A 21894-nucleotide genomic window follows, 5' to 3' on the forward strand; every position below is an offset into this window, starting at 1 on the left:
TATATAATTATCAATAAAAATTTCGCTCTCTCTACGCACTCGCATCATTTTTTTAGTTGGATACCTAAAATAAATGTCTTGTTTTCAGGTTGAAATATCAAAAATTTTCAGCTCGCACTTCGCGCTCGCGTCAATTGATTAGCTCGAAACCAATTTGTACACGGTTACAAAAAGTGCTTATAATATCCAGTTCCTAGGCCGGAATATTAACAATTTCAGCTCGCGCTTCGTGCTCACATATAACTGTTTAGGTATATCCACCCTGTTAATAGTTAAATGAAGTGCTTAGAATGTCCGGTTTTTAGGTCGGAATACAAAAAATAAAAAATATCAAAAATATATCATTAGAAACCAATTTGTTCACGGTTACAAAAATTGCTTAGAATATCAAGTTCTTAGGTCGGAATATCAAAAATTTCAGCTCGAACTTCACACTTGCATAAAATTCCATCCTGTTCATAATTAATTGAAGTGTTTAGAATGTAAAGTTTTCAGGTCAAAATATCAAAGATTTTCAGCACGCGCTTCTCGCTCACACCAATTAATTGTTGAAACTACCATCTTGTTCATATAGTTTTAAAAAAAAAGGTGTTTAGAATGTCCACTTTTCAGGGGGGAGTATCTCAAATTTTCAGGTCGCTCTTCGCGCTCGCATCAATTAATTATTCAGTTAGAAAGCAATTTGTTCATTGTTACTAAAGTGTTTAGAATATCCAGTTCTTAAGTCGGAATATCAAAAGTTTTAGCTCGCGCTTCACGCTCGCACGACTTTATAGGTCGATACCCATCCTGTAAAACTGCTTAGAATGTCTAGTGTCCAGATAGGAATATCAAAATTTTTAGCTCGCGCTTCGCGCTCGCATAATTTATTAAGGAAGATACCCATCCTATATAATTAAGTGCACAAAATGTATCGTTTAAGGTATACATTCTATAAAAAATTTTAGAAAAAATTCAGCTCGCGCTTCGCGCTTGCAATTATTATTTTTATATTATTTTAAAACTGTGAAGTTGATATTTGGGCAATGATTATCAGCCCCCCTTGAAAAAATTGTGCCTATACGTCCATGCCTACTACCCACACCTTGCTCATCCTTGTCGCTTGCCCCCCCCCCCACCCCCCTGACGAAATATGCCAGGTACGCGCCACGTCTGCATAGAACCATTTCTAGAAAGCGAAATGTGGGCCAAGGAGATTAAGGTCTTCTTCACAGAGGCCACAGATGGTCTCTGTAAAGTCGGTCTTGATATCAATGCGCATTGATTGGAACCGTAAGTAGGCCTAGGTCCTATTTTAATTTCAAATATTGAACAAAAAATCCGGGTAAAAAATGATAGGGGATTTAGCACCCTCTATCACAAAGTAAGAAATTATGATTTTAAGAGCATGGGGGTGAATGAGTTAATACACTAAACTAAACCAATTAAACTAAGCATGCGAACCTTTTGGTTATATTTTTTTTTTTTGGGGGGGGGGGTAACTGCATGGGCATTCATGGGGCCGGGTGCCCATTTGCCGCCACACGTGCACGGATTCTCATCCTATACGCTGATCGTAGAACAAATGTAAATGGTAATTTGGTCTTAACTCTGAGCAAAGTTCTGCTGAAATTACGTTGAATTAAACAAAATTAAAATGATTTGATACAAATGAAATTGAAAAAAAAAATCAAGGAGAGCTAGCCACAAGACCGAATTTGGCTTGCCATAATTTATCCAAGCAGCCGATGGGCAAATCGATCACGCATATGCTTCGTGCACAGATCGCCGAGTATAGCGGTACCGTAGCATACCGGCCGCCGCCCGATAGGCCGACGCGACAGCACGGTACGTACCGTATACGTACCGGTAGTACATGTAGACTAGACTAGCTAGCTGAATCGAGCTCGAGTATAGTGGATCCGACTGCCGATGCCGAGATTGAGAGTTATGATTTCCGAAGTTACCTGGTACTGGTGAAAGGTTTCTCTCTGGTAAAGTATTTTTTGTACTTTAGGCCTTAATATTATATAATTAAGTAGGTTTTATAAAGAACTAAGTGAGCTACCGTATAAGGACTTTTTGAGAATTGTCAGCTCTGTGAAGTGTGATATACCGGTACTGTGTCATGGTGACTGGGACTCGACTACCAAGGGCAAGGCTGTGGCTGCGGCAGTGAGTGCATGTATATGTGTGAATGTGACTGTGAGTGTGAGTGTGAGTTCAGTGTTACAATTGCAGGGGCCGCGGAACGGTTTTCAAAGTGGGGGGGGGGCTGAGCCAAAAGTGGGGGGGGGGGCTGACCATGCTAAAAATCACAATCATATGGTCATTTTTACGTTTTTGTACACGGTTTTGAAAAAAGTGGGGGGGCTGAAGCCCCCCGGTTCCGCGGCCCCTGAATTGTGCCAGTCCAGTCATGCCAGTGGCTGTAATTTACACAATGCACAGTTAGCCAGGAGGCTCCTAGCTCAGAGTAGAAATCATTCACTGCAATTGTCTGCATTAACGTGTGCTTACTCTCCACGGAGCCAGGGATTGTGCCCCTAGTATAAGTATAACTTAAATATAAGCCCTATCAACTTAGATGTGGTATGTTGCCAAAAAAAAAAAATTTGAGAATTGAGGTGTTTGCTTCATCATAGTAATAGTATCATTTAGAGCTCATCAAGACCTTTCATTTAATACCTCATTCATTTCAATAGCCCCATAGTAACAAGAAAGTTATGGTAGTTGTAAGTTCGCACAAATCGCCTCTTCAATTATGTATTCCTTTGTTTTTAAAAACAAAAATTGTGACCTTAATTGGGACCAAGGTGCACTAATAGAAAACAACAATGTGCATACATTGGCATATGGAAGTGCCCAACAACACTCCCAAAAATTACAGACATCACCGAAACGGACATAAAAAACACACTTAGCGTCAGTAGATTTCTTTCAAATTTCACCACAATGTAGTTGAAACGTTGTTCTATCGGAATGAATAACTTTTAGAATGGGATGATAACTGTAAATATGAATAGCAAGAGGTTGAAAACAAGGCCAAAGTTCCAGTAGCACACAGAGTTGCAAGATCACCGAGTGAGATTTTTTTTTCAAGTCTAGATAGCTGCCATAAACTACAACTACGTAAAAACAATGATGTCATTGGGAATAACCTTTCCTTGCACATGCAAACACAATACAAAGCAATGCCCCTACAGTCACCCTGAGATTATAGGCAGCACACTCAATGCCTCATTCAGAATGCACCAAGAGGGCGCTTTTGCAACATACCTACATGTGCGTATACGATGGTCACAATTGAAATTTTTGCCAATCTAGATCTAGACTTGTAAGTACTTTTCCTGTGTAAGAAGATCTGGATCTAACAAGTTAGCCCTGAATCATGTAAATTGGCTAACATTAGCACTTTACATTTTTAAAACAATATGAATAAAAAAAAACACAAATTTATTATGAGAAAAAAATGAGATTTAACTTACCGATGTTTACGTGGCCTTCTTGTCCTCTTTGCTAGTAGCTAAGCTACGAGACACATATAGAGGGCGGCAGACATCTGTATGGTAGTGGGCTGTATTACCAAACACGTTTCATTCTTTCAAGTTTTATTCTCATAAACTTAAACCATTTATACACAAATACCTACAGAAAATAAAGATTAAACATTTTGCCAAAATTATTTTCATTTTTTACAAAATCAGCTTCACATGTGAAATATCTTGGACACTTGAAAATGGTATTTTATCACCAAATGTGTGTTACCTGTGGGAAAACAACAAAATCAATGAGCTATTTGACCATATTTTGTTATTTTTAGAATATAGTCTAAAGACTTTGAAAATGTTTTTTAAACAATTTTTCATCATCTTTTCATTCAAGTTCCCTTTGGAAGGATGTTGCAAAGTTTTGAGAGTATGAAATTATTTCTGATACTTATGATGTGCACATTCGGTAATACAATCACTCACTATAAATAAGTAACCTACAGCTTGGGACTACTATTTACCATATTTTATTTCCCGCTTATTTAACTCAGCTTTCCAATTCTATCTGCATTCAGATCATGTGTTTAACAGATTTTCCAATCCTCATGATCCTGACATAGCAATTTAGGCCCAATTAGGACAAGACAAAGATTTGATAAAAAAAAACAGTGAAGAGCTGAATAATTGTCAGTGCCATTTTCTTCTGCAAATTAAAAAAAAAAATTATTCATTATTTGAAAAGCAGAATACCAGATTTTCTGTGTATGAACTTATGGAATCGCAATGCTTCGAACACAACATGACATCACGGTCTTGAGGCAGGTGAAGAGTACAAGAAAGCCAAATGTTGAAACCCGCTAATTTGAGTTTTTCTGAAGCAAAATACTCAGCTGTCAAGCGGTGAATATATATAAAATTTACATTGCCGTACTTTGAAGCTTATATTTACAATTTGTCAATGTTACTTTTAGCTCCAGTTTGGGTCTTTAAAAGCAATACAGAGCAGGATTTGTGGTCAATGAATTAATAGTGATTAACTCTTCATATTTTGGTGAAAAGGAAAATGTGGGGGATTATAGTCATTAGTCAATAATTAAGTACTGAGGATTGTGTTTACTCAAAGTCTGACTATGTAGAGCTCTCTTAATATCCATGGTTTGATCCCTTTGTTTACCTTTTGACCTTTGGTAAGTGAATAAATATTTGATATTTGGTCATAGAATAGTATATATTTTGAGATGAGATGGCCCGGTGATTCATTTCAAAGGTGAATATATTACCTCATGCAGCAAAGTATGAAATGTAATAGTGCAGCAACTTATAAGAATTGACCCCCTATACACACAAAGAGTCACTAGAAATAAGAAACAAAGCTTTTACTACCTAGTGATTCATCATGTATCAATCATATGGTATTATTTGTTTGGACAATGATTGGCTCAGATTTTCACCTTTGAAAATATTTCCTTTGGATAATACAATTTGAGATATTAGATAGTCTTCTCTGTTCACTGATTATGCTCTCCCATTCAAGTTTGTGTTCTTTGATAGTAGATTGCGCTCGACTGTGCACTCGGGGCCGGAACAATAAAATGGTCCAGTGACTTCATTGTTCTGGCCCCAAGTGTTTGGTTGTGTGTGGTTGCTGTCATAGATCCTGACTCTCTATCCTTCGTTTAATCTTGACAGTTTTCTTATCATCCACAAATCTATTTGTGCTGTTTTACAATAGTTTTTTCAATTTACAATGAAATCGATTAATATATCCCAATGTTTTTGCGTGTTATTTTTTTTCGGTCATTCCATTTTCTCTTTATTTGTATAGCATAATCCCCCCTTAATGATATTTCTGTAATGTGTATGAACCCCAAGTGCAATATTCAATCTTACTCTGATGTTCTTATTTGATTATCTTTTGTTAATTCGTAGGTATATCATTTCATGTACTTTTCCTTTTTACTTTTAACTTTGTATGTGTCAGTTTTCGGCCTGTTTTTACAATGTCATATAATAAACCGAATTGAATTAAATTGAAAAAAAAATTATGCCAGTGTACAAATGCATAATAATGTAACAAAATACTCAGTTACACCTTTTAAAAATACTTCCCAAGGATAAAACATTATAAATCTTTCAGATTGGTACTTTGGTATAGTTAGGTACGTGTTAGGAAGGATAGGAAAATCAAGCACAATACTTTAAAAAAATCTGGAGGAATCCAAAAGCATCCCAATTCGGTGGATTCACAATATGGTGCGCTATTATCGGTTAGAGCGAACAGGCAAAATTTCTAACTTTGGGGTCGATATCGCGCGCAGGCAGCGCACAGTGCTATTGTACATAACGTGAGTTTGATGCTTCTAAAAGGAAACCATATGGCAAGATTTTACCAAAAATGATCTAAATTTCGCTAAGAAATATGTGGGCAAATTTCTCTTTTACCCCTTGGACCCTAGTAAACAGCATCTGGTTGATCCGCGTCGGCCAGCGCTTAATATCGCATGCATGCATGCACTTTAGTACTAGCGCGATTTCGGCCTGTCCGCTGCAACTGATAGATGGCGCACCATATTGTGAATCCAACGAATAAATGACAAAGCATTCCACGAGGGGTCTGATATTCCATGTAGCATGTCGATGTTGACCCTTGGGAGCCGACTGGCTTTTGCAGGAGAAAAATATCAGTATTTACTCATTTTTGTCTCTCGAAGCATTGTTTTGGATCAATTTTGCAAATTTAAAGTTAGTTTTGTTCAACAAAAGGGAAGCCCTTGTGATATTAATCTTGAAAAAAAGGCATATTTTGTTATTACTTCCAAATTGAGTAATTTCATCATTTTCCAACAATTGGCACTATTTTAGAGCTCACTCATTATGAAAGATGTATAATTAGTTTTAGTTTTTGCATGTTCTAGCTTGAATCTGAGATAATTAACTTTATCAGCGAACTGAAATAACAATAATTCAAGTAATTGTTACTTTAATTATTCATTACTTGAATTATTGATATTTCTGTTCGCTGATACCTGTTATGCCCACAAAACGTACTAATGCATCATTAAGAACTGGACAGGCCAAGTTAGAATCTGACTTTATCTTGTTGGTCCGAGATACTGCTGCCAAATGAAAATGTCTGTAATTGTTGAGACACCTGAATTATCTTGTCGTTGGCTCGTTGGTAAAAGCAGGGTAGTAATATTAAAGCAGGTACATCCCTATCCTTACTAACATGTCCCTGGTACAATATGTTTTATGTATACATCCAAATTGAGCTTCTTTTAATATAATTGAATAAATGTTAACAAATACTTTCATCACTGTTTTTCTTTTTTCGGTCTCCAAATATTAACATAAATATGTATCTCTCCCTCTCTTACTCACAGTGCATGTAAGTGGGGACACATATGCAACATGCCTATGGGGGCATTTGTGTATGTTCATGACTATTCACCAGTAACTGGGAATGTTAGGGGTGCATACAAATTTTGGGTCATTTCTAAAGTAAATAGCGCCATCTCCCTTCAATTTGCAGCCATTTCATAGGATAAAAAACAAGGACTGATCCAGTTTTCGGAAATATCCACCATCTAATAGAGCAGTTATTGATACAAGGTTATAATGCACGCATTTTTTGTCTCGCCTGCATAGCAGAGCGAGACTATAGGCGCCGCTTTTCCGACGGCGGCGGCGACGGCGGCGGCGTCAACATCAAATCTTAACCTAAGGTTAAGTTTTTGAAATAACATCATAACTTAAAAAGTATATGGACCTAGTTCATGGAACTTAGACATAAGGTTAATCAAGTATTACTGAACATCCTGCCTGAGTTTTAGGTCACATGACCAAGGTCAAAGGTCATTTAGGGTCAATGAACTTAGACCATGTTGGGAAAATTATTTTCAAAATCTTAACCAAAGGTTAAGTTTTTGAAATGACATCATAACTTAAAAAGTATATGGACCTAGTTCATGAAACTTGGGCATAAGGTTAATCAAGTATTAGTGAACATCCTGCTCGAGTTTCAGGTCACGTGACCAAGGTCAAAGGTCATTTAGGGTCAATGAACTTTGGTCAAGTTGGGGGCATTTGTTGAATTACTATCATAACTTTGAAAATTTATGGATCTAGTCCATGAAACTTGGACATAAGGTTAATCAAGTATTAGTGAACATCCTGTGTGAGTTTCAGGTCACATGACCATGGTCAAAGGTCATTAAAGGTCAATGAACTTTGGCCGTGTTGGGGGTATTTGTTGAATTACCATCCTAACTCTGAAAGTTTATGGATCTAGTTCATAAAACTTGGGATATAAGAGTAATCAAGCTTCACTGAACATCCCCTGTGAGTTTCAGGTCACAAAAACAAGTCAAAGGTCAGTTAAGGTCAATAAACTTAGGCCATGTTGGGGTAATTGTTGAAGTGCCATCATAACTTTGAAAGTTTATTGATAGAGAATGAATGAAATGTGGACATGGGTGTAGTTGACAAGTCTTAAGTCACCGTTCAAATGTCATCTATGGTCAATGAACGTGGTATTATATCATTATATGAATGGTGTTTTTGTGAATGATTATTTTATAGTAGTTTTCAAAGTTAGCACTGCTGTTATGTTAAATTGCGTAATGCAGGCGAGACTGCCAGAGGCGTTCCACTTGTTATTCTTTCCTCATCTGTATGATATATCAGCTTATCTTTTTTGACGTACCACTCCACATATTATCTCTCACACACCTGAAGGGTGTTTCACAAAGACTTGAGTTTGACTTAGAATCACACTTAAATGTCTAGTTGCATGCATTATAAAAGGCATGATGGCATTGGTCAGATCATGTCAAAAGGATGGCGCACCACTGCATATTGATCAATAAGATTGCGCGTTACATATCATGTACGTGTCAGTATTTAAGTGCGTCTCCAAGTCATACTTAAATCTTTGTGAAACATCCCCCAGTTACAATATTTATTTGTCTTTTTCTCTCATCTCTAATATCATTCAACAGCAAGAACTGGGTGAGGGTTCACTATATGTAGTCCATCATGGAGATTTTAATATCTACAGCATTGGTCCTTGTCTTCTTGTACTTCTTCCTCTTCAAAGTATTGAAGCTGCTTGATCAGCCCGCTGCTGCTACCCTGCATTACAGGGATAGCAAGTACAACCGCAGCATCATCTCATTGTGTTCCATCCTCACAAAACCGTAAGTTTCAATCAAATTGTGCACTAAGTTTGAAACCAATGTATGGGAGTAAATTAAAGGCTTCTACTGCAGTTAAGGACGCAGCATTAGATATCCAGGGGGGGCTGAGAGTTTTCCCCCCCAAAAAAAAATTGACTTGCTATATTCTTATGAGCAAAAAAAAACTTGACTCACCATCAGAGTAAAAAAAACATGTCTCAAGGAAAAAAAAACTTTACCTGGTACTCAAAGAAGAAAGGAAAAAAAAAACTTGCATCAACCCAAACTTCCAGCCCCCCCCCCCCCCCGGTATCTTATGGTGCGTCTCTTAAGATCAGTTATTCCCAAATTCAATTTCAACTTGGTTTAAACATACAGGTTTTATTGAATTTCCAGGTTTTTTGTATCAGATAAAATTGTTTTGATTACAGGTATTTACAAGCAAGCATTGTGCCTGAGATGTTTGATAGAAATCATAGAACTATATGGATGGTTGCAATTTCACTTTATTTCATCTGCCAAATGATATTTTCTTCATAGTGTGATTGCGTCTCTGATTCTCTGTGCTGAATGTTGATACAAGGTTTCATAATACTTGTGGCTATCCCTGCACTCTAAAATAATGAATAGAAATATGTTTCATTGTGTGCCAGAGATGCATTATTGAAAATCTACAAATAGCACTTCAGAAGATGTTTGTAATTAAAGGATTTCCTTTTGCTTCTCCATTCTATGCCCAAGTAATTAAATATAGATTTGGAGCAGGAAAATGGGAAGAGCATGAAATATTCATCACTGTATGCTCATGTTTTATAAGAAAAAGATGTGTTATACTGTCTTTCCACTACAAACAGACTTTGTTTATGTTTCTCTCTCCTAGATATGTGCCTAACCGGTTGTGGGGTCATAATGCACACATTCAGAGCTTCATCTATGCTAAAATCGGTCGATTCAATGCACCGTATCCGAAGGGGAAGCGTATCAATATACCTCGGCCAGATGGGGCTACCTTTACTTTTGATATTTTTGAGCCATCCAGTCCCCATCCTCAAGGTGGTAAGTTACCATACATTATATCAGAGATTCATGACATATATTGTACATCATATTGTTGACCATCACTGTACACTGTCTGGAATGTGGCAAATGTTGGTCTCGTTCATTTAAATCACATTTATAGCCAAAGTTGAAATAAGCCAATGTTAGTACTTTTATTGCAAGTGCAAAGAATGTTAGTCTGAACTCAAGAACTCATTTGATGCTCATATTTTGATGCTTATTCCAGTTGCTGCCCGTCAAGTCTTGAAAATTCATGTGTAACTTTGTGAACAAATATATGAGAGAGCCTCTTGGTGGTATATTTCTGTTTCAGTTTCTGTTTATGGTAACTCCCATATACATGTAGGAACTCGGCAGGACTGCATTTTGCTGGTAAACACCAAGCTGGTATACATGTACAACCAATTACCTAGGAAATGTTTTACGTCTAGGTTAATCAGTCATAGTGGCTGAACATATAGATGACAGATATTACTCTCAGGCCTTTTTTTGCGGGATCCCTACTTTAAATTGTGATAATAGGTGTTTATATCCTTAAACTAAAGGAATAAAAAAGAGAACTCTGATGAACTATTTTTATAATTTGTTTTATGTGAAAGTTTTAGGAATGGCACTTGTCCTAAAGTGACACAGGAATATGTCACTTTAGAAATTTCTTAAGTATGGAAAGCCATTGATGTAATTACTTGGGAGGTGTATGCTCTGTCCATTGATACACAAAAAGCATGATGACTTGTAAAATCAATGGCACTTGCACATTGCACCATTTGTTCATACATAGAGAGAATGCTGTTGATGGACAAGGCATTGCTAACTTCCTATAGATAAAATTAAATGATCCAAGAAACTCTTTTTAAAGACATCCCGGGTATTATAAGATATTTATGCTTAAATGAAAGTTTATCAGAGATTGTCGAGAATGTTGCCATAACAGTTTATGGTACAAATATATCAACTTCAATGGCGTATAATTTGTTTATGTGTAATCTCCTTGAAAATAGCAACTTTATATCCTTTTACATGTAGCTGATGTCACGCTGTGTGTATGTCCTGGTATAGCCAACCATTCTGAGAAGGCCTACGTGCGTACCTTCATCCATTACGCCATGTCACAGGGCTTCCGTGTGGCCGTCCTCAACCACCTAGGTGCCCTTCCTTCAGTTCCACTCACCTCACCAAGAATTTTCACCTATGGTAAGAAATTATGTCTGCCGATTCTGCAAGTGTGTTCATTTATTAGACAGGCTTTTGCAGGACCTATGGTTGGTACAGCTCTGTCCTCAGTGGTAATAATTGGGGATTTTGAAAATCCCTTTCCGGAAAATAAAGTTAGGGAAAGTAAGGGACCTTGTCGTTTGTTCAAGATAATATCCATGCTCAGAAGTTCACTCTTGGACTTGCCAGGCAATTGATATGAGTAATGGAAATAATATCTGCTCTTATGTGTCAGAGAATAAAACAAAATTAAGTTTCGGAATCCTAAAGATTTTTTAGGAATATAAATGTAGGTATCAAGTACATGTATATCTACAATTGTCGTCACTTGGTCTTCAAAGGCTTTGTCTACTTTCCTTTTGGTTTCATCCCACATGGGTTAATCTTAGTTGGTCTACTAACCATTCAGTTTAATTTGCAGTTAGCTCTTTTTTTTTAATTTCCTGTTAGGCTTTCCCCATATCATCTAATATCCATCTTGGTCTACATGACCTAGTCTGTATGGTTAGATGAACTGTTCATTAACAAAATTTTCATTTGAAAAACTGCAAAATAATGAGACTAAGTGGAATTTACACCATTATGGACATTAGGCTAAGTGGGTACCAAATGGCAAATAGACCAAGTGGTTTTAGCCCAAGTGGTATTAGACTATCTGAGAAGAAGACCAACCACTTGTAGACCAAGTGAATATAAATCCTACAATATGGTCATTTTATTCAAAGGTTCTCTAATGGGAAACAAAAGTTCCAGTGAATTTTGAAAATCAAAATGTTAAAAGTTAAAATCACTTACAAAATCAATGTCAACAACAGTAAGTTGTTAAAACCGGCCTATGTTCTGTAATACAGTGCTCCAAGATGATTACATGTAAAAAAACAACAACAACAACAATATTTCTTTAGATTAGATTCCTTTGAAATGAGTCTGTATATATACTTCACAAAATCATGGAAGTGCTGGCAAACTGTTCCCTATTGTCCTTGACTACAAATATCGCATGTATTTCCACCTTGTTCTAAATCAAGAACAAAGTCCATGAAATGTCTGTAATAACCATGCTATAACCATGGTTAATTTTTATTTTTTCAGGAGAGACTGGAGAATATGCTGCCATGGTGGACTACATCAAGGAACACTTTACATCAAGTAAATTTGTATCAATAGGATTCAGCATGGGAGCTAATATTGTCATCAAGTACATGGGAGAAGAACCTTCAAGGCAACATGACTTCATGTGTTGTATCTCAATCTGTCAGGGATATGATGTCACTTTGTAAGTGAACTTTGACCTTTAGCATTTCAAAATGTCAATCCATCACATGAAAGTATCTTGACCCTACCTTGTACCGGGTCATGATATATTCAAACAAAACTCGGTTTTGGAAAGCTAGAATTGATATTTAAATTTCGTTGTAACATATCAATAAAATTCTTTGTTCAATTTACTTCCTGATACAAAGTAATTACTTGATGCACGTATCCCATTGAGGTAAATTCTGGTATCTTTCTTTTCTTGACACATAGAGCTTTCAAACTGTTAAGAATAAGAAATCTGTCAGGAATAGTGTGATCTTTATAACATTCCATATTCCGTTTCTAAAGGACTTAATAGCAACTTTTTTATAGCAACCATATTCTGCATTCGTGGTACTTTTTGATCCTCTTGCCAGTGTCATTATTTGTGAGATAGAGCTTGTAATGATATAATTTTGTGGTCTTTGTAACTTCCTGATGGAAATTCTGCCTTTAAGGTCCTTTCTAACATCTTTTTTTTATCATTGTAAATAGAACTTGTACAGTCTCTCTCATTATTGGTTATTGGTAGGACTTTCCTGACATAAATAGTTTGCTTGATGTATGTATCTGCTATCCACACCCTTCCTGCTATTTTGAAATTATTTGTTATGCCCCTGCAGACAAAGTCCGGAGGGGGCATTAAGCGTTGCCACTGTCTGTCCTTCCGTCCGTCCCCCACTTGGTTTCCGCGCAATAACTCAAAAAATATGAAATGGATTTAAAATTTGTTTGGTGTGTAGGTAGATGACACAAAAATACAGGCTAAGATCGAATTCAGAGTCCGCAGGTCACAGCTCATTAAATATGCGAGTTGGTTTCCGCATAATAAATTATGAAATATTCAATGGATTAAAAAAAAATTTGGTGTGTAGGTAGATGACACCAAAATACAGGTCAAAGGTCACAGCTGATTGAATATGCAAGTTGGTTTCTGCATGATAACTTATGAAATGTTCAACGGATTTAAACAAATTTGGATGTGTAAGTAGATGACACCAAAATACAGGCTATGTTCAAATTCAAAGTCTGCAGGTCAAAGGTCACAACTCATTATATATGCGAGTTGGTTTCCGCATGACAACATTTGAAATATTCACCAGATATATAAATGTTTGGTGTCTGGGAAGATGACACCAAAATACAGTCAGGTCACATCAAATGACCTGACTGTCTTATCTTCTGTCAGAGATTATTATGGAAAGGGTGAGTGTTAAGGTCAAAGGTCTACATTTGTTCATTACATATATGCATATTGATTTCTGCACGATATTTAGTTCAATCATATTGAATGAATTTCTGATCGCGTTAAGTGGGGGCATCTGTGTCCTTGGACACGTCAAATTTCTAGTTTTCATGATGATTTTTTTGTAATTTTGATGTTTCCTTGATTTATTTTCATCCTTTTCCATAGAGCTGCAAAAGTTTTACATGAGTGGGATAGCATGCGCCGCTTTTACAATTTCATGATGACCCTTAACATGCGACGTCAGCTGCGCCAAAACTTTGATATGCTCTTTGGTGAAGGTGCCCAGACGTACTGGAAGAATCGCAGTGAACCTCCCCCATGCTACGATGTCAAGAAGGTGTTCCGTTCTACCAGTTTGGTCCACTTGGATGAAGAGATGACGAGGTAACTAAAATTAATAAATCAATCTCTTCTTGGGCATATGTCAGATACTGAATGTAGATAATCTCAAACAAAGGCTGTTGATTCTTTAAGAGATTCCGTTTTATACCCTAATTTTTGGGTGGGTACAAACAATTTTATTAATTTATCATTGGTGTGATGATACTTTTTTTGTCAACTGCCGCAGACATGCTCAATTCAAGTAGGCATTAGTGTGAAGACTGCAGGCCATGTTCTTTTGCTCTGCTTTTCAATGTCTTCTGCAAATATATTTTAGATGTTTTTGTCATTCATATTGTTGGACTGCATTTTAATGTTGAATTTTTTTTTATCACCAGCTTATGAGGAAAGTCAGAAACTTGTTTTATTTTGATGATCCCCAGGCATTAGCTGGTGTTCTGTTTTCTTTAGGAGTGTGTTTTCTTTGTCTGCTGATATTGTATTTTTAATATTGTATTAATGTAAAATTTATGTTTACAATATTGTTCTTGTATTACTGGAAATTGAATAAAATCAAATGAAATGAAAAAAAAGAGGCTGCCAAATCATGTGCTATGTTTCACTTGAAAGGGTGCCACGTATTCTCGGAAGTGCAAGTCATATCAAAATCAACTGTATAGAGATCACTTACAACCATTGCTGCGAACCAAGTGCTGAAAACCAAATCTCATGGTTCACAAACCAGGACTTTTTTGCTGACTCATGGCTCTGCTCATTTTGTTGAGAATAGAATTTACCGTAGGTGTAAATCTGACAGGCAGAATAAAAAAGTATCCCCTTTGCTATCTACAACTCAAACGTCTTATTTCTCAAAATTGTTATTGATGAACTGTGAATGGCATCTTCTCTTTTTAACATATTTGGTTTACACTAGTATTTCATTTAAATTTTTGTGTGTCAATAACATTAATTTGGCCAGTTGATTTTAAACAACAAGTTTTTCATTCTATTTTTTTTCCAAAGAAAGATGATAGAATTGTTATGCAAGCTACTGGTTCCATTTTCATTAATTGTTTCCCTTTCATTATGTTCTCTCCAGGAAAATGTGTCGCTATAACAGTCTTTCAGATTTCTATGAGTCGTGTAGTTCTTCCCCACATATGTTTAAGGTAAGAAATATATAAATGTTGAATACATAGACATTGTTTAGGATCATGAAAATGTGAATCCTTTACTGACCCTAAGCACAGAATTGGTCATCTGGGCATTTCATATGTTAAAGTTGTGCTGAGTGTTTTTAAGACATGGCATTTGATGTCATTGATGAACATTTTGGGGGGCGCTGTGGTCTAGTTGTTCTGACTTTTGTCTTTCAATCTCGGGTACATGGGTTAAATTCCAAGCCATGGCATGTTTTCCTTCAGCAAGAAATTTACCACATTGTGCTTCACCTGCTTGAGTGCCTGATCAAAGTAGCCATGCTAAAGCAGGGGTAATAATAACATTGATTTACGCAGGGCCTGCTGGGAGAACAGTAGATACCCTGGGTAAATATGACATTATTATTTTAACACAAGATATTTCCAGAAAAAATTGAAATAGCAATCATTACCACAATTAAAAAATGGTTCCTATTAAAGACATAAGTAAACTTTACCAATATATAATATTATATAAGTGTTTGAACTCACAATTGCCTAGTAAGTTATGTGAAACTTTAAACTTCTTTAAACCTCTTCCTTGTTAGGTTGCAAAGTCTCTGATTTCATTAGTTGATCAATTCAAAGACAATTTGGTTATAAGCTCCTCATGTTTTTTCTCCCAGATTAAAATCCCCCTGCTGCTGCTGAATGCTGATGACGATGCCCTCATCCCAGTAACTCAGAATTGGACCCCCATGGAGATCAGCCAGAAGTCTAACTGTGCCATCTATGCTGTGACCAAGCATGGCGGCCATCTTGGATTCTTTGAAGGGGGCTTCTTGAAGGCCAACACTGTGTCGTGGCTGGACCGCATGCTGATACAGTACGTTGATGGGACCCTGGAACTCAACAAGACCTTACATAGCAACGGAGAGGTCCACTGCAATGGGGAAGTAACAAGTTAACGTTTCCTTCTTCTGAAGTGTGATTGTACTAATTATATGAAAGTGTGTTTGTTGTGCACAAAGCAAATGATATGAAAAGTAATATTATATCCAAGAAGCCTCCTCTTTTTACTTTTTTCTTTTTTCTTTTGTGGTTACTTTGTATATGATAATTTTATTCATGGGGTCTGTGGGATTATGGGTCAATATTGACATGTATACTGAAGCTGACACTTCAAGAGAGCTTCTAGTTCAAGACAATGAATATTGCAGAAAATGTAAGATACTTACACTTGATCTTAAGAACAAATGTCAACTTATATGAACTGATTGGTTTTCATAGCCAAATTTCAAAAAATATGTTTGGTAAGGCAATGTGCCCTGTAGTATCTCCTGACTACCACAAACTCTTGAATAATTCACAAGCCAAAGTTTACATAATTCATAGCTTGATGACTGAAGTAATGCATCATATGAGTATTGATGTAGATTGACTGACCAACCATGAATGTTGATATCCTAACATCCATATTAATCAGGGTTGCATTAGAAGACCAAGTTCATTTATTTCTGGATGGAAACTTTACTCCACAATATGCGTGTAAAGTAAAAAACATATTTGACAGAGCTTTATGAATTTGTCGTTTTTGTATACCGATATTTAATTTTCTGTCATCCCAGTAATGCTATTTGGTGAATGGTTTAAGGAAAATAAGGAAAAGTAGTCAGAATACCTCACTACACTCTGTTCTGTATATTTGATTAATAATTGTTCATTTGTATTGAAATGCATTTGATATTCTCTTTCAAAAGGAAGCTCTCTGAAAATACTATGTGGTAATACTTGACCTGTATGCTTTCATTGCTCAAGGGATTCCACTAATATTGATCATGTAATTTTTACAAGAATATACAAGGTGTAGGCATGTAGTCACTACAAGAAATATATAGTTTGATTTGTATAAGATAACAAAATATTGGAAACAGATAATGCATTATTAGTTGCCTATAAATGCTGTATTTGTATATATATAATTATAGGTTATATGTAGGTACATTTGAGTTTATGATTCAACCACATTTTTTCCTATTTGAGGTATGTACTTACAGGATTGGAGGCAGGAAGAGAAGGAATAGTTCCATTGTATAGTTTGATTGATATCATGAGGAAACAGCTGAAGGAGAGATGTTTGAATCACTTGAGTAGTGTTTCATAAAGCTGTTCGAATAGTTACATACAACTTTACGCATGACTAGAAAAGTGTGAATTCAGCTACATTGGGATATTTTAAGAAGGGGCCTCCAGTAATTTGTTAAGTTATGAACAGCTTTGTGAAACGGCCCCAGGTCTACATGGAGCAGCACACGTGGAGAAGGCATATGTGATAAAACAGACTTTGAATGAATCTATCCATTCATTAACCAGCAGCAGTTAGTATCGCGCAACATAGTTATCAAAGACATGGACAAGCTAAAGAATTTTTTTCTATTTAATTCTTTTCATGAACTTATGAAATGAAAGAAAAGATTTTGTTTTCTTCCAGTTATTTTTCCCTTTGCTACAAGCCCAAACTAAATTAGTCATAGTACTAACTGTTCCTGATGATATAAAATATACAACCTTTCTTCCATTCAAGCATCTGTGAGTCCATGGCACACTGTGTCCAAATGGGAAAAAAACAACTCCCAACAATTAATTGTGAATATTGAAACATATTTGTTTATGATGCACTCTCCAAGAGATTTAAACGCACTATCATACCGTTCCATGCAAGCCTTGCATGTGACTTGCGGGTGACTATCTTTGCTACCTGCAGGTCGCCCGCATTGACACACGTATCTCATGTGCACTTTGCCCTCAGAGGAACATGCAGGACTGCACGTCTGCATTTGCACGCAGAAAAGTTTTGAACATGCTCAAAACTTTGTTGCGAGTAGGGGCTTGACTGATATATACTATTGATTGTAACATTTGTACATGATCTGCCATGCACTACAGGGGCCCGTCTTTTCCAAAGAGTTAAGATTGATCCAATCAATCGTATCTCTATGGAAATCCATCAGTGTCATAATTTTTTCAAATGAAAATTTGCAAAATGTCCTTTGAAAACAAAGAACACACCAAATTGTCAAGAAATCGATGAATATATGAAAGAATATACATCATATCTAGAATTTTTTTTGAACAAACATGCTTTTTTGTATGTTGACGTTGCTGGCTTTCCATAGTTGCGATTGATCAGATCAATCACAACTCTTTGTAAGATGGGCCCCAGATATCCTTGATTGTACAATTTGTTGTATCTCTTGCTTCAAGCCCCTTAAACACAAGGCTTTAATAGGGATTACCGGTAATTTTTCATAGTGATCAATGCAATCACTGGTAAACATTCTTGTTAATCCTATGATCGATTGCAAAGCTTTGTGCTAATAGTCCCTTGAGTTGGATCTTAACTGGAACCTCTTTTAGAAAGTGCAATACTGCCAGAGAAAAAAAAGTGATATGTATATTTTGAAAATACGTCTATGAAATATTCCAAGCCGGTATTCTGAAAACTTTCTTATATCAAATACGTCCTTATCTACATCATAATCTCAAACTGATATTCTGAAAACATTTTTTTTAAATCTTTTCTCTCCTACAACCTATGCCGAGTGCATAAATTTATAGCTTCTCATATAATTCCATCGTGCGCTAAATAGATAGAACATAATGCATGTGGTATTCTGAATTTCGCACAATTATTTAGTTACACCAGTAATTAGTAAATGGGCAATGCCCAAAATATTTACTCGACATAAGGAACGATCCTTTTGGTTAAAATGCCAATGAAAAGTGCATTTTGATTGGTAATGTCTAAAAGAAACAGGCGTGTTGGAGATGAGAAAGAGGCAGTCCTTAGTCTTACAGAGGTAAGAACGATTCAAGAAGATTTTCAGAAAACCGATTTGCAATGATTTGAGTGTCTTCCTATCTCAGTGAGATAAGAACAGAGATAAAAATGTTTTCAGCATTCCACCCCAGATTTCTTTCTGATGTGGCAGATATATCTTGAAAAAGAGGAAGAAGCAAAACAACTCTGTGCTCGTAAAATGTATTTTACTTTCTAAATAAAGTATCCATAATGCGATGTTGTGAGTGATATTGTAGGTTGATTATTGATAATATACAGTATATATTTATTTTCCTTCCCATTTTAGATATAATATTACCACACGGCGTATTTACTAGTCACTATTTCAGGAGTCTTATCATATCTATGAACATTTATATCATGACTGGTGTGGCTATAGGCATTCATGCTACTGTATACTGCAAGATTACCACCCCCCCCCCCTTGGATATTTACATGTATGTGATATCAAAGTGAATTTTGTGAATACTTGATGTACATATTTCTGTTTCATCCAATGATGAAGTGGTTATGTATTTCAGTATAAACAATTTTTTACCCTTCATAGAATGCTCTTTGCTGCCAAGAGAAAATGACTGTATAAATATGTCTTATCATTGAATGTTTAATGGTGTGATTTTTGTTATATTGATGTTGATGTTGATTGGAATGAAACATCATTATTCTTTTTTAATCATCATTTCCCTTCTCCTTACCTTGCTGTATATTCACTGTATATTTTGAAGTGATATCACCACTACCTCTCGCAATGTAATTATAATCAGTCAGCCATCTAAAACAGGCATTGGGCCATGTGTCTTAAAACATGTTTTTCATGGCAAGTTACAAACTACTGTTCAAAGCTACTGAAATTCTGCAGTTGTATGGACAAAGAACAAATATGTCACACAATTCTATGATTTAGTGTAATAAACATGTTTTATGAAACAAAGGCTAGTTGCCTAGTTCCCTTTTGTGAGTAAACATTATTCACAGATATGTTTGGTATGATTGGGATAATATATAAAGGTACACTTTATTATTTTCATAAATTTAGGATAATTTAGTCTCTTGGTTGTAAACTTGCAGCCATATGAGTGTTATATATTTACATGTATATATATATTTTTTTACTTTCCCATTTTGTATGGTATTTGATTTGATATCATGTTTGTTTGGATCTTTCTTGTGAGCTTCTAAAGTGTGGAAATAATTGCTCAGGGTGGTCTTAATTTCTGGATTATTTGATTGCTTGCACAGATGAGCAAGAAAACAAAATTTGCCCTGGCAATTACTTCTCCTTCCTCACTGTTTCAAAGGAAGTGTACTACTAAATTTGGGGTGAAGGTTATTGATTTTTTTTATTATTCTTAATGGTTTATGTTTTTCTAATTTTTTGCTATAAAAAATTGAAGTTATTTTATGTTGCACCTGTGACCTGTCAGTCATGTAAAAATTAGAAAGAAGTTCTTAAGAATACACCAATTGGGGTTATTCACTCACAATTGAAAAAGATTCCTAAAAGCTGTAGACCAATCTTTTGTTCAGATCTCCTTCTCCTGCTCTTTAAGTCCACTCGCTGACTTAAGCCAGCTTTTTCTCATCTCTTCATCTACTCAAGCCTCTCAACTTTTCTGCTTTACAGTTCTTTCAAGGACAACTACACTCATTTTCAGGAAATAATACTGTTTTCACATTCCAACCTTCCTCTTTCTCACATCTCTACTTCACTTCTACCTTTATCCAATTTCCTTAGTCCTTCTACAACTCCCCACATGGTGTACCATAAACCACTTCCACATCTTATTTTCTTTTTTAAGACTGATTTTGACTGTTAGTAAACTACCATCTGCACTTCTTAGGTTATTACTATTTTTTCTTTTACTGGTACAGTTGTAGCACTAATGTTTGAAATAGACAGCATGCAATATCAGTATCATGTTTGAATATTATTTATTGCTGCATATTTGCATTTTGACTAGCAGATGCAGTCCTTTTGTATACTTTATAAGATGCAATTGTGCTTTCATATCCATCTTTAATATTTTCCTATGTGGAGTTTTTGTCTCGCCTGCAAAGCAGAGCGAGACTATAGGCGCTGCTTTTCCGGCGGCGGCGGCGTCAACATCAAATCTTAACCTAAGGTTAAGTTTTTGAAATGACATCATAACTTAGAAAGTATATGGACCTAGTTCATGAAACTTGGACATAAGGTTAATCAAATATTACTGAACATCCTGCCTGAGTTTCAGGTCACATGACCAAGGTCAAAGGTAATTTAGGGTCAATGAACTTAGACCATGTTGGGAGAATTATTTTCAAAATCTTAACCGAAGGTTAAGTTTTTGAAATGACATCATAACTTAGAAAGTATATGGACCTAGTTCATGAAACTTGGGCATAAGGTTAATCAAGTATTAGTAAACATCCTGCTCGAGTTTCAGGTCACGTGACCAAGGTCAAAGGTCATTTAGGGTCAATGAACTTTGGTCAAGTTGGGGGTATTTGTTGAATTACTATCATAACTTTGAAAATTTATGGATCTAGTTCATGAAACTTGGACATAAGGTTAATCAAGTATGAGTGAACATCCTGCCTGAGTTTCAGGTCACATGACCAAGGTCAAAGGTCATTTAGGGTCAATGAACTTTGGCCAAGTTGGGGGTATTTTTTGAATTACCATCATAACTTTGAAAATTTATGGATCTAGTTCATGAAACTTGGACATTAGTTTAATCAAGTACCACTGAATATCCTGTGCGAGTTTCAGGTCACATGGCCATGGTCAATGGTCATTTAAGGTCAATGAACTTTGGCCGTGTTGGGGGTATTTGTTAAATTTCCATCCTAACTCTGAAAGTTTATGGATCAGGTTCATAAAACTTGGACATAAGAGTAATCAAGTATCACTGAACATCCTGTACGAGTTTCAGGTCACATGACCATGGTCAAAGGTCATTAAAGGTCAATGAACTTTGGCCGTGTTGGGGGTATTTGTTGAATTACCAACCTAACTCTGAAAGTTTTTTGATCTAGTTCATAAAACTTGGGATATAAGAGTAATCAAGTGTCACTGAACATCCCCTGTGAGTTTCAGGTCACAAAACCAAGGTCAAAGGTCAGTTAA

The 21894-nt window shown here is 36.0% G+C and overlaps 1 protein-coding gene across 1 annotated transcript; it reads left to right on the top strand.

Moving 5' to 3' along the window:
• Positions 1-1682: 1682 nt before the first annotated feature.
• LOC129257568 (monoacylglycerol lipase ABHD2-like) lies at positions 1683-21604 on the top strand. Its single transcript, XM_064096680.1, has 8 exons — positions 1683-1973; positions 8471-8668; positions 9528-9703; positions 10733-10900; positions 12014-12197; positions 13632-13850; positions 14887-14956; positions 15613-21604. Exons 2-8 carry the CDS (start codon positions 8508-8510, stop codon positions 15892-15894), a joined length of 1260 nt encoding a protein of 419 aa, XP_063952750.1. The 5' UTR covers positions 1683-1973; positions 8471-8507; the 3' UTR covers positions 15895-21604.
• Positions 21605-21894: the final 290 nt, after the last annotated feature.

This window comes from Lytechinus pictus, chromosome 3 (assembly GCF_037042905.1).
Source record: "Lytechinus pictus isolate F3 Inbred chromosome 3, Lp3.0, whole genome shotgun sequence".
Taxonomy (NCBI): domain Eukaryota; kingdom Metazoa; phylum Echinodermata; class Echinoidea; order Temnopleuroida; family Toxopneustidae; genus Lytechinus; species Lytechinus pictus.